The 14,919-nt window shown below is 38.7% G+C and overlaps 1 protein-coding gene across 1 annotated transcript in view; it reads right to left on the bottom strand.

Annotated features, from left to right (window-relative positions):
* Positions 1–14,919, bottom strand: part of LOC310999374 (CUB and sushi domain-containing protein 3-like) — a gene marked incomplete at both ends in the record, with an annotated part of 211,290 nt that overhangs the window by 117,034 nt on the left and 79,337 nt on the right. Inside the window, 7 exons of the mRNA XM_083989775.1 lie at positions 740–942; positions 2,140–2,266; positions 3,792–3,983; positions 5,977–6,133; positions 6,867–7,036; positions 8,033–8,221; positions 9,978–10,193. Of these exons, the coding sequence (XP_083845901.1) occupies positions 740–942; positions 2,140–2,266; positions 3,792–3,983; positions 5,977–6,133; positions 6,867–7,036; positions 8,033–8,221; positions 9,978–10,193 (1,254 nt within the window). The remainder of the gene's footprint in view (positions 1–739; positions 943–2,139; positions 2,267–3,791; positions 3,984–5,976; positions 6,134–6,866; positions 7,037–8,032; positions 8,222–9,977; positions 10,194–14,919) is intronic.

Here is a 14,919-nt window from a genome sequence, read left to right on the forward strand (position 1 = left end):
ATGTATGGGGTGTTATGGGACTGCTATGCTGAAGTGCTTTGTTTTGAGGCAGTAGCAGAACATGACAGGATTAGTGGGACATTGTTAATACAGGACACTTTACAGTGAAATGTGAAATACACAGGATATCCACTGCTAATCAATACACAATTAAAGATGAAAGACTTTATGGTAATCTGCAGCTGGAGACCATGTTTTGATAAAAATCACACCAGCCACAACACCCGTTGTTAAAGAACATTATTACATGAGGACTCATGCCTTCATTTTAATCCCAACTACACAGCTTTGAAGTGTCTGGATTGTATCTTGCAGGATTGTGATTTGTGGTGACAAAATCTGTCCACTGACAGACATGTTAATAGTTGTAGTCAAAACTGCCTCTGTGGAAGCTTTGAGTGCAACTACAGTAGACTGACAGTCACCAGGACCTCATTCTGCCATGATTACACATACATGCACAGATCCATGAGGTGAAAGCAATACCAGTAACACTTTTGTTGCTTTGGTGTCAGTAAAAATTATCAAAATACTATGGAAAAAAAGACAAACCTTTTTTATCGCATCATTTGATCATGAATCTATTGAACCATAAACAATATTGACAGACCCACACCTTTATCTCTAAACTCCGAGATAAAACTGACGCATTTCAACACTTTAACAGAACTGTCATGGAGAGCAAACAAAAGACAGTGAATATCTTCAGTACATCAGTGTCTCCGAAGGAAATACTTACTTGAGAAGTCAATGGCAAAACCAGACTTGGTGATGTAAAAATCAGTCTCAAACTGAATGGTGACGATGTTGAGAGTGGAATGGATTCCCTCAGGCAGCAGTGAGCCGCTAACCTCCTTCAGAGACATCTCGTTCTCAGGAGGCCCGTCCCACACTTTTAGGATGTCGTGGGATGCCTCTGTGTCAAATGCAAGAAACTGGAGACTGGGAGAGGTGAGCACAAGAGATTGTTACTTTGATGTTGTTTTAGGTTGTTTAGTTACTGTAGCTTGTGATGGTTTATTTACTCCTGTTAAGTTGAATAAAGTCATAAGGGCTGTGCTCACTTACACAATGATACAGTAATAAAAAAACAATATTCCTGGAGGACAAGCAAAAAAGGTGCCAAACTTGTCATGAGTAAACTGAGTTCAAAAGGGACTTTTATCTAGAAACGGTGTCCCCTTGCTTTTGGGCATTTCAGTTGCGGTTTGATATCATCAATCAATTTTTGCAAAAGTTAGAAATACAAGAGCAGAGACTTATCTACAGTCTCATCATGGCTTGAAGCAGCTCTTCTGACAAAGAGTGTGTGGCTGACTTGAGATACCATGTTTACTTCGGCCTCCAAGCCCACATGGGTTTTATTTCACAGTGATACCAGAAGCTCTCAAAAAAAGGGAATGTTTCCATGTCCCAGGGAAATTCCCATGGGTGCTGTCAGTGTCTACAAGGTCCCTCTCCCAATCATTGTTAATGGAGCTGCTGCAGGCTTTCTCTTGATGACATCTAGCTTTATACGAGAAATTTTCATGTTGAAAATCTTTACTGAACTTTACAACATCTCATGAAAACATTTTTAGGTTGTTTTCATCTTCAAGTCTTTTGAAATCAGGTCAAGTTAGGATGACCTCAGTTAATTTAAGATGAATGTAAATCAACTCCCATTTCCCATCTGTTCAGCTCAAAATCCGTCTGTATAAACTGCAGTCTCCTGAGAACGTCAATCACATTTCCATTGGTTTCACCACACAAATTCACTGAGCATCCAGTTGTTGGTTTGAACTTAATACATGTATTGCTTTCTATATTGTTTTAACTTTCTACCTGTACAGCACTTTGACGACTTCGGTCATTTTAAATGTGCTCTACAAATACAATTTGACTTGACTTACATATTACTTTTCTTAAGATAATACTTAAATATTTAAGGCCCAACTATATATATTGTATGCTTTCATAGTTTCCTTTCTCATCAATTATTGTGCACCTTGATATAAATGTTTTTTAATAATTGTTGAAAAAATAATATGTTTTTAATCCTGTTTTTCTAAATAGTGACAGATGGCTTAGCACTACAAAGAAAATACATACCCATACTGAAATCTGTATGTCTATAACCATGTTAGTAACTCAAGTTACCTGACGATGTTGCCAGAGTTGACCTCGATTGTCCAGGTGCACCTCAGGTTGTTGTCATAGGGGAAGGGATAGCCAGGAGAGAGGATACGGCCTGTAGCCTCACCTTTGAAACTGCCACCACACTCCGCTGCATGCACACACATACACACACACACAACGTGTTACAAAATACATGAGAAACCTCCAAAAATGCTAACTCACACAACAGAAAATGCAGGAGCTTGCACAAACAAAAAATGGTGCATGTGATGAAACCAAATACAGAAAAACTGCTGTCAGAGTGTAAATGCCTGCTGAAGCTTGACCTGCACATGAGGACCAGTGAGCAACAATTCAAGCTCTGCTAGAAATGATCCATTTTCTTTTTCTGCCAACAGGTAATGGGGCCGCATCAAGGACCTCCTGCCTGACCAGAGATACTCACAGATGCAATAGCTGTTTGGTCTCTAAGTATACCTCCTAATGATGTCATTAATTAACTTTAAAAAGACCGTGTCCAGAGAATATATAGGCTGGTGGTTGGACGGCAGGGAGGACACTGGTACAAATGTTATTGACTGAAGGGATATCTTATGATCCAATCTATGTTGTCTCTCCCCTGATTATCATCTTGCTATCTATAATTAATAGGAAAATTGCATTAGACTGCCAGAGTGGTAGACAATAAACAGCATCATAACACCAAGCAAATGTAAAAGTCCTTGACAGGAACCAGGATGTGGCCCTGGAGAAGTGGCTAGAAACCCCATTTCACATTCAGCTCATAGACACAAAGCCCACCATTAACATTGGTTGGCCATTCGGCAATGCTCAGAAGACTGTTTAAAAGTTAATCCACTGAATTATTTTATTTTTTATTTTGTTTGTTAGTTTTTTGTTAATGTATTGAAAATTCCACAATGGAAGACTGAAGCCTGAAAAAATGTGTTTCACTGAGAACGGCTATAGGACACAGTGGCATTTAAGGTGCAATTCTGCACACGTACAGAATTTGTAAATCATTTTTTACCCTAATCCATCACTGCTAGACATCAAGAAACAGACACTGCCTCACAACACCTTCCAGACTCTAGCAGCGTGCAGGTAATAGCTTTATCATTTCTGTCTCTCTGCCTCAGCATGTTCTGAATATGAAAGTACAACCAGGACTGTACATTATGTCCAGGCCTCAATCAGATATGAGTGCTCTGATAATTATGCCTTCACTCCTAAAAAAATAAAATAATTGCTGATCACTTGCTTGTGGATGAACATATTTAAATTACACAGCCCATGGGTGAAACAGAAATAGCTCAATTGCAACTCAGATTGCTTCAATATATGTTCTTAATGCCTCTATACTGTACACCCTTTTCATCAAGAACCCAAAGAGAGATCAATAATGCACAATAAAACATCAGAGCTGTTTCTATTCTCTTACAAAATTACAAGAAGCATATTTCTTTCAACACAGTTCAATTAAGTAAAAATCATGTAGTAACAAATCCTTGGGATTAACACCTATCTGAGCAACGCTGACAGAATACCTGCCCTGAATAATAATATAAGAGGAAGAAAGGAGAGGAGGAAATGTGAGAGATGGATATGACATCTAGAAGCAGAAAGTGAAAGAGAGAAAAAGGCAGACACATAGATATAAGCAGAACAATTACCTATACATGATGGAAGATGGTTGTCCCAGGCTCTTCTCTCTCCAGTCATGCACTTAAGTATGCCACTGCCATGCAGGGTGTAGCCTTGATCACAGCCAAATGTGATGGCACTCCCAGCAAAGTGACCCTGGTCACTGACTTTGAAGCCGAACTGCGGCACCCCTGGATCGTCACAGTGGGATAGTTCAAAGCCTGGAGAAGTAACAGTGAAAAAAATGAGTATGAGTTTGAGAGTGAGATAACATGAGAACCAATGAGCATAATACAAAGAATTATGAGTCAGCATTTAAAACTAAGTCAACTGGAGAGAGCCATTCTGTAAAGCAGCACCATATTCCCATGTATCTGCATTGTGAAAAGGTATTGATTGGGCTTTGAGAATTAATTTCCGGTTGAGCACAAATGAGGACTGGGCTTACAGTGCTATTATATTATTGGCAGTGAAAGATTTCATTTGGACAGAGAGCACAATTAGACTTTCACAATTAAATGTTAAATTGACTGTGGACATTTACTGCGACTGAGAAACAGCCCATCCGCTCGTAACACTTGGGGGTATTACAAAAGGAAGAAAAAAAAAACAGGCCACGAACAACAAAATGTTGCGATAAGTCTTCAGCTCACCCGGTTTGAACTTGACCATGGCCTTTATTTGTGTTCCTCTCTTTCAGGTATTAAAGGTAAGTGTTCGGCTAGGCAGCAACAGTGGCCGCACATAAACCCGGCACTGCTGATTTACGATCTTCTCTCACAGCGAGGTCCATGCCCATGCCAGATGTTAGGGTAGTATAACAAGTGTCATGCCCAGTATAAATCTCCAGCAGTTACTCCTCACATTTAGAAAATTACCTCAGCGCTTTTGGTGGAAGAGTCATGAAAACATGATCAGATTTCATGTCCAGACAAGATTTAAGCTGCCCATGCCCCACCTTCCCCTTGCCCTCTTGCTGTTCATACATAAGTCAATCCTCTCCTAGTTGAAAAGCTATTCATTCTGGTTGAACAGACAGAGTAAAGACTGCACTTTGAGATGTATAAAATGTGCTAGCTTAATCCTGCTATTTACCTTGTGCACATCGCTGGAAGAATCTGAAATGAAATCCAATTATGTGATACTTAATTATTGGGTAATTCTGTAACTCAAAAGACAGCTTATAATTAAACTATAATTTCTTCTGAAGTAATTGTAGTTGCATCTAAATGCTCCTGCCAATTTATTTGGTTGTTGTAAAGAAGTACACATTCCTGAATGCTTTATATCTTATCATTATTCTTGTCAGGATCTAAACCCTCTACCAGTTCACGTGTAATGACAAACCTCACTCCAATGAAAAACTGATATTTTAGTTTGTTTAGAGTAATTAACACTGCAAGAAAATCGATGGTGGCTGCCTGTCACTGCAAGTTACTAAAAACTTTATTTTTTCTTTTCAGTCCATCCTATTTCATTCTATCCAAGTCAAAACAGTTTGTCCTGTTGCCATTCCAACTAACTATGTTGAATTCAATCTTACAAAACTCACTGGTAAACAAAAAGAATTCAGAGAGCTCAATTGCAGGTGAAACACAAAAACACTTTAAATTGGACTGGAAAATGCAGTGTCACCAAAACATCCTCTCGTCACTGTAATAAATTACAACCCGTTAGCAACAATACACAGTCAGCAAGCCAATTAGGGGGAGAAACAAAACCCTATCTATAACTGGCCCACTTACTGTATAGCAATGACCCAAACTTTCAATATGAACACACTCATATGCAGAGGCACACACTGTCTACAGTGCATTCACATACACGTTACTAACAACGCAACATAGTGAATTCATTCAATCTAAACAACAATTCACCTGTTTTTAACAAGGTACAGTAAGACCGACACAGCTCCTAAATGAAAAAGTGGAGAGCGAAGTAAAATGAGGAGAAAGGATTCATACGGAGAAAGGACGGGGGGAGAGACGGGGAACAGAAAAAGCCAATTTTCCCACAGGAATGGAGCGGAAACACCATGCTGTGTTTAATGGATACCCTGACAGTGAAAGACACAGTGAAGCAGGGTGAGGGTCAATTAAAATGTTCTTTTAAATTCTGCTACTTGAAATGCCTGGCTCCTGAAGTGAGGCTAAATTCACTCATTTGGAAAAGCTGCAGGGCCCTCCTCCCTCAGGGAAATGAGATGTGACTTACTGTGGTATATGAGCCGGAATCCCACTGCTGTCACCTCCTGGTCGGAGTAAAACTCAAGCCACAGATAGTTGGAGGTGCTGGTGAGTGACAGACCTTGCATCAACGTGCCTGTGTAGGTGCCAAGCAGTGGGGCGCTACCGTCCTTACCATCATACACCTGGATCAGAGACAAGAGGATTTTTGTGGATACAGTATGAAGGTAGAATCTACAATAAAGTACAATGATAATATTAAAAATTAAATATTACCACTGAAGAACTATGGATTTCCAGCCATGTACAGTATATAACCCTTTCCTGACTGGTATCTCTCATGTTGTGATATAATAAGGAATGAAATGCAAAGCTGTGGGCTCTTCCTTTGTTACTACTACTGGGGCATTCTTTGTATTGTTTTCTATTTGTTGGAAGTCAATTTACCCCTCTAAGCATGTCTTTCCAGTCTTTCGGATGTTCACTAAAGGACTAAGAACAAGACACTGCTGTCAACACAACTCCATTACTAAAGGCACAGATAGGCTACAAGGCTGTTAATTGAAGCATTAGACAAGACATCTTCATCCCAAAAAGAGCGCATTCCAGCTGTGAAGTGCAGGCTACATAGTCATTTGCATCACATCTGTGGCGCTTACCAAATCTGTTAAAATGCCCTTGAGCAAAGAAACAAATCCTTTCAAGGCAACACAATTCTGCATTCTGCATGGTGCTTTCCACATCCTTGTATAGTGTCTTATGTTTTAGACAATAAAAAGGCACCAGGACCTGCCTCATATCCTGATCCAAAATAAAATATGACACAAATTGATTTGACTTAGTTCTTAACCCACGGCCTCTGTTTATTTGCAGATTATCTAATGTCAACAAGGAGGCACGACTGCATTGTGTCTTTACCTTGAGGATGTCACCTTGCGCGAGTTGAAAGGTGCTGGCAGTGATGTTAATGCCTTTGCCTGTTTGGACCTGGATGCTGTACACGCATTCGTGGCTGTTGTCATAATTCATTGGATAGTTTGGTGACAAAAGAACTCCCTCATTGTTGGAGACTGTCGATCCACACTCCGCTGCAAGAAAATAAACACACAGAGAACCCACATAATCAGTTAACCAACAAAAGGATCTGCAAAAACAGCTCATAATCTCTGCTAGATCTGGGATAAAATAAACACCCTGGAGTTAATAGCCTTTATATAACCAATTCATTTGCATGTAACTAAAGAGATAAAGGTACAATTCAAATGTGTTATTTGGATGATCCTGATTACTGTATTTATTACCTATTACAATCATCGGTATCAACAGCAAAGTACATATTATCATTAAAGGCTCTGTGTTAAAATGCTAGCATGCATTTAACTATTTGGAATTAACAAATAAACAGATAGAACTACATGGTATATACCTTGCACACTCAACCACAAATTTGTATATTCTATCCTTTCCAAGAGCATGCTTTAAAACTCACTAGAAATTCAATAGTCACAATATTCCCTTGATAAATATTTTTCCTGTTTCAATCCAAACACTGTAACCATGTAAAATTAATGTCATCATAGCCCCATTTTTCTCCTAACACAGGTATGTCAGAGGCAGGGTTGTGCTCCATCACAGCGAGTGGTGGGACTAGCCCCAGTGATACAATGGCTCTACTATGAAAAGGATACAGCTCTGAACTCAGCTCTAAAATGTGCAGGTGATGTAAGTGAGCATCTCTTGGGGAGAAAATAAAATCGGTGCAGTGGTTTTGTCCCTGAACTCCTCTAACTTGAACCTGCTTTGGTGCACCGTTCAGTGGAAAAGAGATCTCCCGGGAGAGTTTTAACCTTGCAGCTCAGCATTAATGGCAGTTCTGAGCTTTTACTTTTGTTAAAGTAAATCTAATATCACTGAATTCTGTCTACAGAATGAACAATGTACAGAACAGATACAAAGTTTGTAATAGTCATAGATTTTACTAATGTACATTCAAAGCCTTGAACTGGCTAACACGGTAAATTCTGCAATACACAAACTTTACATAGACAAGGAAGAAAACAGAATAAAAGCAGCTGACCACGTACCCACACACCTTGGCAGAGGGGCACTCCACATGCGGCGGCCACCTCCCAAGCATACAATCTCCTTTGCCCCCTGTAGACGATAGCCTGTGTTGCAGAAGAACGCCAGAGAGTCGCCGATTCCAAATCTAGAGCCTGTGTGCCGTCCGAACCGAGGTGTCCCAGGGTCCTGACAGGGTTCAAGATTGTACTCTGGAAAGACAACAGCCAAAACAAAATCAGTTGCAAAAAAGAAAATGGTAACAAATTACTAATATACTATTTAAACTAGGGATGGGACGATATGCTTTTCTCTCGATTTGATTCTTCTACGATTTTTGGATGCCGATTCGATTTAAATTGCGATTCTACGATATTGTCGATTTTCTCGATTTTGAGTCTGCATTTTTAACACCAGTGAAACAGTTGAATGATTATGATTGTCTACAGACTATTCCAGGACCCATATTTCCCCCAAAAATACACATCACATGTAAGTCAGTTTTTAAGATTTATTCAGCAGCAATACAGTATGTTTGCTCTCTTTTCAAAAGCCTGGACTGCATAAAAGAGGCAAAAATAAAAGAGTATAGAAAAAACAAGCATTGGAAACCTTTCTGACAAAATCAGATATAGACTGAGGTAAACTGCTACATAAATACTGTAGGAGCCTATGAATGAACTTAAACCCTTTTCAAAATCTGGACTCTCTGTATGTAAAAAAGGCAAAGAAATGCACATTGCACAATATATTAAAAATAAATAAATAAATACATTTTTGAGGAATAAAAATCGTCAAAAAAAATATTGCGAATCGATTTTTTCTCCCACCCTATTTGTCACTGACTGTAAATTTGCTTTTAATATTAAATCCCAGGGTGAATGACCCTGTGCTTGTGCTCCTTTCAAATCAGCTCTTTGAAAACAAATATAACCAAATAAAAACAATCACAATTTTTGGGAAGTAACTACCTTGCTCAAGGACCTGACTTCATCAGGTCGGAATACATGCTAAAATATGGGTTCTCTGGTCACATGTGTGTAATGTATACAGTATATGGACTGTCTGTGGCCTTCTCATTTCAAATGTATATGTGACTCTGGTGACGAAAGAAAAACAAGGTCGTACTCCCAGCAGCATTCATCTCACGGTCTGTATCCAGCAGTATGCACAGCTATCTATGTAGGGTTATTGATTTCAGCATAGCAACACGCTAAAGCAGCACCATACTGTAGAATGTAACCTGACAGCATTGGCAAATTTTCATCAAAGGTCATTAAAGGTTAAAAAATGAATTCTAATCAGGAAATCTATAGATGCTAATTACATTACAGAGCATGCAAGGACACACACACACACAACACAAACTAAATTTCATGAATATTCATAGCTGCATAAGTTGTGCTTCACTTCAGCGAACAGCAGGCAAACATTTAGCCAGAATGCCCATGAAGCAGACTCTCTCTCTCCTTTTTCAGCTCTCTTTCCCTCTCCCTCGCTCCCTCTCTCTCCCCACCCTCTCCATCAACCCTGCTCACTCAGCATCACCATCTGTCTCATCTCCTTTCCCTCCATCTCCCCTCCTAAGCCTCGGATCTCCACCACTCTATGTCTCCATTTCTTGGTCTCTACATGGGGGCCCATTATTTCTGTACACTCCACCCCCTCTCTCCCTCTGTCTGACCCACATGGCATGCTTTGATGATCATTCCTATCACGGTCAGACACCCTCTACCTGCGTGACCTTGTTGTCTCTTAATTATTCTCCTCGGATCGGCGCAGCCTGAGGCTTCTTATTTATGCTCACTTTAAAGAGGCTTACTACTTTTGATCTCATCACTGAATGAGTTGTCTTCTTGTTCTGTCATTTTTGCTTTCTACCCCCCTCTTCTTTTAAAAAGAATTCCCTTCCCCTCTTGACTATATCACTATCATACTTCCCTTCCTGCCTCTTACACACAAACCTACCTGAGAAGGAAATGTTGAATCCCTGCAGTGATATGGAGAAATCAGAAATGAAGCGCAGCTGGGCCTTGAAGTTCCCATACAGGCCAGCATTAACCGTCGCAGGCCTCTCAGAGCCGGTGAGTCGAGCCAGTGGCTGGGCGAAGCTGCCGTTTTCCGTTATCAGTAGGTAGTCATGGTGATCCTCCAGGTGGAAGGAGTGAAAAATGAACTGGACACCTTGGAGAAGAAAAAGAAAACAGTTTAGAGATTTTCAAGAAAACCGCTAAAGAAAGAGGGAGACCTTTGAATAGAATATGTAATACATGAATTTGACTTATATATCCACATTGACCTCTATAATGTTAAGAAATCAATTGAAGAATATAATTACACTGCACTGTAGAGAACTGTCAACCTCAAGCTCAATATGACTATTCAATTTAAATTTTAGCTATACTTACAAATGTCATTATAGTGATTAAAGATTAACTGGCTGAAACATCAATCTACAGAATACATTGTCCACTCATTAAATAATGTATGCTTTAATCCATGGCAGGGCGAGAAACGGCCATACTGAAATTAATCCTGCCAAAGTTTTCATTCTTAAATGAAAATGAAAAAAAAAGGAAATTGTTATGTCTAAAAAATGACACAAACATATGGAAAAGCTTTTCCACAGTGCAAAATGAATGGATTTTTTAAAGTGAAATCTTTCATTTACACCGATAGCCTTTATTTTCTTTAATCTTCCATTTTCCTTTTCCATTTAAAAACTGTGTCACTGAAGAACCACAGCTTTACCACCAGAACATCATCAAATCTTCTACAGCAGATAAGAAAATCTTTTGATCGACTGTGTCCCAGTTGGTCACAAGAATTATATATTTTCTATCAAATAAACTTTTATTCAGGGTTGAAAAAAAAAAACAGATTACCCTGCTTCTCTTTTCCCACTGTAATATCAGTGAGACCCAGTTACATCATCATTTCATCCATGATGGCCAGTTGGCTGCTTTTCAACACAATAAGCACTGCCACTTTAATGCCATCTGTTGAATCTTTTTGAATGTGGCCGCTTAATGCCCTTCACTGTGTTTGATAAAAGAAAAAAATCCCAAATGGTCATAAAATAAATAACAAAATTAAATGATTGAGTATGCTCTGTAAAACAGCAATTACATTACACAGGGTAAAGGGAAATGATCAATTAATCAAGAGCCATTCCCATGAGGGGACATCCAATTATTTAAATAGTGTATGTAAGGGATGTTGACAATTACTGAGTGAAAAAGTTACATAGATACTGTCCAAAAAATGAATTTGTGTTCTAGTCCTTAACCACAGACTAAAAATACACAAGGTGAATCACTGCCATGATTAAAAATTAAAGCAGAAGTAAGTGGTCTGGTCGTTTTCGCTAATGCTGCGTTACAGGCAGGCTTTTGAAATCTTCAAGTCACAACTTACGACTTTGTAGCGTTCCAGGCAACCCACTCGTGTTTTTCCGACCTGTTTTACCGGTGAAAGTCACTATAACGGCCACTCGTAACTTCCGACCGGTGAACTCGTACCAGATCGAACTGGTACGACTTCACGGTCGGAAAAATACGAGTTTCCTTGAATGCACCATAACAGTCCTCGTCCCTACGTCGCCACATTCACGGCGTCCCTTGGCTGCACACACAGCCCTGCATGCCGTTCTCTCTCCTCATTGGATAAAAACTGTAGGATACGATAAATGTTTTCTCCTCGACTCAGAGCAGAGCAGAGTGACTGACAGACCCGTGTTTCGGTCCAAACACTCTATGTAAGTGATTGCTGTCGGAAGATATAACTATTTAAGACTTATATTAACACAAATATATCACTTACTTCTGCTTTAATCTTCTGTTTTTAAGTGTAAAGCAAAAGCTTTATAATTTTCTTCATGTAAGAGAGACACTTGCTGACTGAAAGTAGATGAAAACACGAGTATAATCAAACCCATCTAAAGAAAATATGAATTACATAAGAAATGGGAAGTGGAACAATGGCAACGGTACAGTTTTGGGTAACAACGTTATAGGTTTGATTTTTGTATAATACTGTGAAAACAGTGTGGAACTTCAGTAGTTTGACTATTATTCTGTGTTCTTATCAGAGGTAACTCGTCATCTCAGGGTCTGAGAAGTGACACATGAAATTCATTGTTGGTTTTTGCTTAAACTTGCTCTCTGAATCATGAAACCTTCTCTTTCTGAATTATCTCACTGTGAGAGAATCTGCCACAAGTGGACCACATTAAGTCCTTGAGTATAAAAGTTATTTTTAAAATAATGTATAAGCTTATTGTGTTTAGATGAAGTCTATGTAAAAGTTGTTTGCCATTTAACTGTTCTTTTATATGTTCACAAATGAGGTTTGATTGCCCCACTCTAAATTCATAAGCATCCTGATTAACTAAGTGTGCCACACTGAGACTTAAGTCAGTTTTGACTATAATTAGACAGTTACAGTAGTTTAAAGTTTTCATCATTTAGAGTTATCTTTGTCATTTTACGGTTGTTGGTAAAATTGAGTTTCATGCCTGTTTCAGGTCAAAAATTATCTTAATGTGAACAGTAAAAGCAAGTGGAAGATTAAATGAAGTGACACATAAAATACTCTTTTGCAATATTTTAAGCAATATCAGTGTACTATTTTTGTTTGAGAAAATGGGAAAAAGGGAAACAAAGCAGCACCTGGCAAAAACCCAGGAGACATGAGCTCTCAGATAACTTTGACCAAGGTATCAGACAAGCTATTTACTATTTACATGCTGTGATAGTTTCCAAAGGGGGTGCTACTGCAGGGTTCCCAAACCCTTGCTGTGGGCCCTTTTCCTTTTCTGACATTTTGAAAATGTAAAAGATGAAAATAAAATATATATATACTGTATATATATTGCTTAAAATGTACTTTAAAGGGAATGTGTCAACTGAATGTGTAACTTAAGTTCATTTCATCTTCCTTTACCTTAACTGTTTACATGAACAGAAATGTTGCCCAGGGGTGCCTAAACCTTTGCATGTCAATGCATTTTGAGCAAAGACAAGCTTTTTGAACATCTAATGCACAAATCATCACACTGTTCTTGGTAAACCCGGAAAACAGTTTGGGGTGAGTTGGAGCCAACAAAAATATTTTGTTTGCTATTCACAAGAAGAATCTGCTGATGTGAGCCATGCCTCACAAAAGTAATCTCAGATGATTTGGGATGGAGAACTGTGGATCTACATAAAGCTGACAGGTTTACAAAGTCATCTCAAAGAGTTCAGCTATTCATCAGTCCATATAGACAAACTGTCTTTGTGCACTATAAATGGATATGGTTCAGTACTATGGCCACATTCCCCAGAGGCAGGCATCCAGCTAAGATGACTCCACAGGCACAACGCACCAGGGTTCAGTGTGGTAAAACTGAAGCGCAGAGTAACATTGAAGGGCTTAAAATAATCAATGGAGCTGCCTAACATCTCTGCCCATGAGTCTGCCTGTCATTGTGACACAAGCATTGTGTCAAAGGCAGGACATTGCTGTAGAAACCAACACCGTCCAGAGAAACAGAACCTGACTGTGTGTCCACAGTTTGTCAAAAAGCATCTTCTGTGGAGTTTGAAAATAATATGTGCACAAGATTGTGTGATGAAACTATGGAAGTGACTTGTTTGTGAAGACCAAAAGGTGAAGAGAGTTGGAGGAAACATAGTGATTTGGGATTTGCTGTCTCTGGAAGTGGACATCTAGAAATTATGGAGGGAAATAAAATAACTGTGTGACTGTTCACACGTTGAAGGTCAGTAGTAACAGGATGACGCTACAGGAAAACAACTGCAAACTAAAGTAAATCTACTACAGAATAACTTTCACCAAACCGAGATGGACTTCATATTTTTCCATGCAATATGAATGTTTATTTCCAATAGAGACATGGTATATTATCACTGTTTGTTATTATATTAAAAGTATTGTTTTTTCTACACTTGTGGCTTTGATGATGATCAGATTTTATCACCATGAAATTCCAACAAGTTCATTTTTGTTTTCTTGCCACTGTGTGTAGCAAGAAAAAGCACTGATGAGGATTTAAACACAAATTACTCACCTTTAGAGCAGAATAAATAAATAAATAAATAATAATGTTAATGTTCTGAGTGCAGGGATTAGTGACACAGTGAGACATCAACCATCAAAGGTGACTTTTTAAAGGTAACAGACTAGATTTGGACGAAGAGTACAATGTGGAATTTCAATTGGTCTTGAAAGAGGATAACAACACTATGGTAAAATACAGAGATCTAAGAGCTAGGGCTCTGAGATAAATTCAGCGTACTTTTCAAATGATAATGAATATGAACGTCTGGAAGAACTGGTGACTGATCACAAGACTGACAGCGAGCACTGTGATAACAGAATTAAATAAAAAGAAGAATAATTTGTGACTAAAACATAAGACACCAGAATCCTCTCACCAGGTGAACCACTGAAATGTCAAAGCTGTTCATTACAGTGGAGAAAATTGCATTTTATAATTTTCTTTTTCCTCATTTTAAGTGCTACCCAAATAGCAAATGTATGAAGCTTCCTACTGCACACAATTTGCTTAAATATATACAATAAGCAGAGAGGCCCGACAAATTAAACTGTATTCTCTGATAGTAGAGCATGCTTAAACAAAACGCAGTTAATTTTTCAATAAGTGATCACCTGATACCAGTGTATTACGCCTCACATACAGTCTGGCCAGGTGCCCATGATGAACAAGTCAGTGCATTTAAATTGTCTTAGCACAAGTAAAATATATGTTTTATGTGCTCCTCACTTCATAATAATAAATCCCTTTAATGCTCTTGGAACCTGATGGGGGCATGTCAATATAATTTATCGTTTCATAATTTGGCCATTGTTAGTACTGCTGAGTGTTTTAAGAGTGTGGTAAGGA

This window comes from Trachurus trachurus, assembly GCF_905171665.1.
Source record: "Trachurus trachurus genome assembly, chromosome: 16".
NCBI lineage: Eukaryota > Metazoa > Chordata > Actinopteri > Carangiformes > Carangidae > Trachurus > Trachurus trachurus.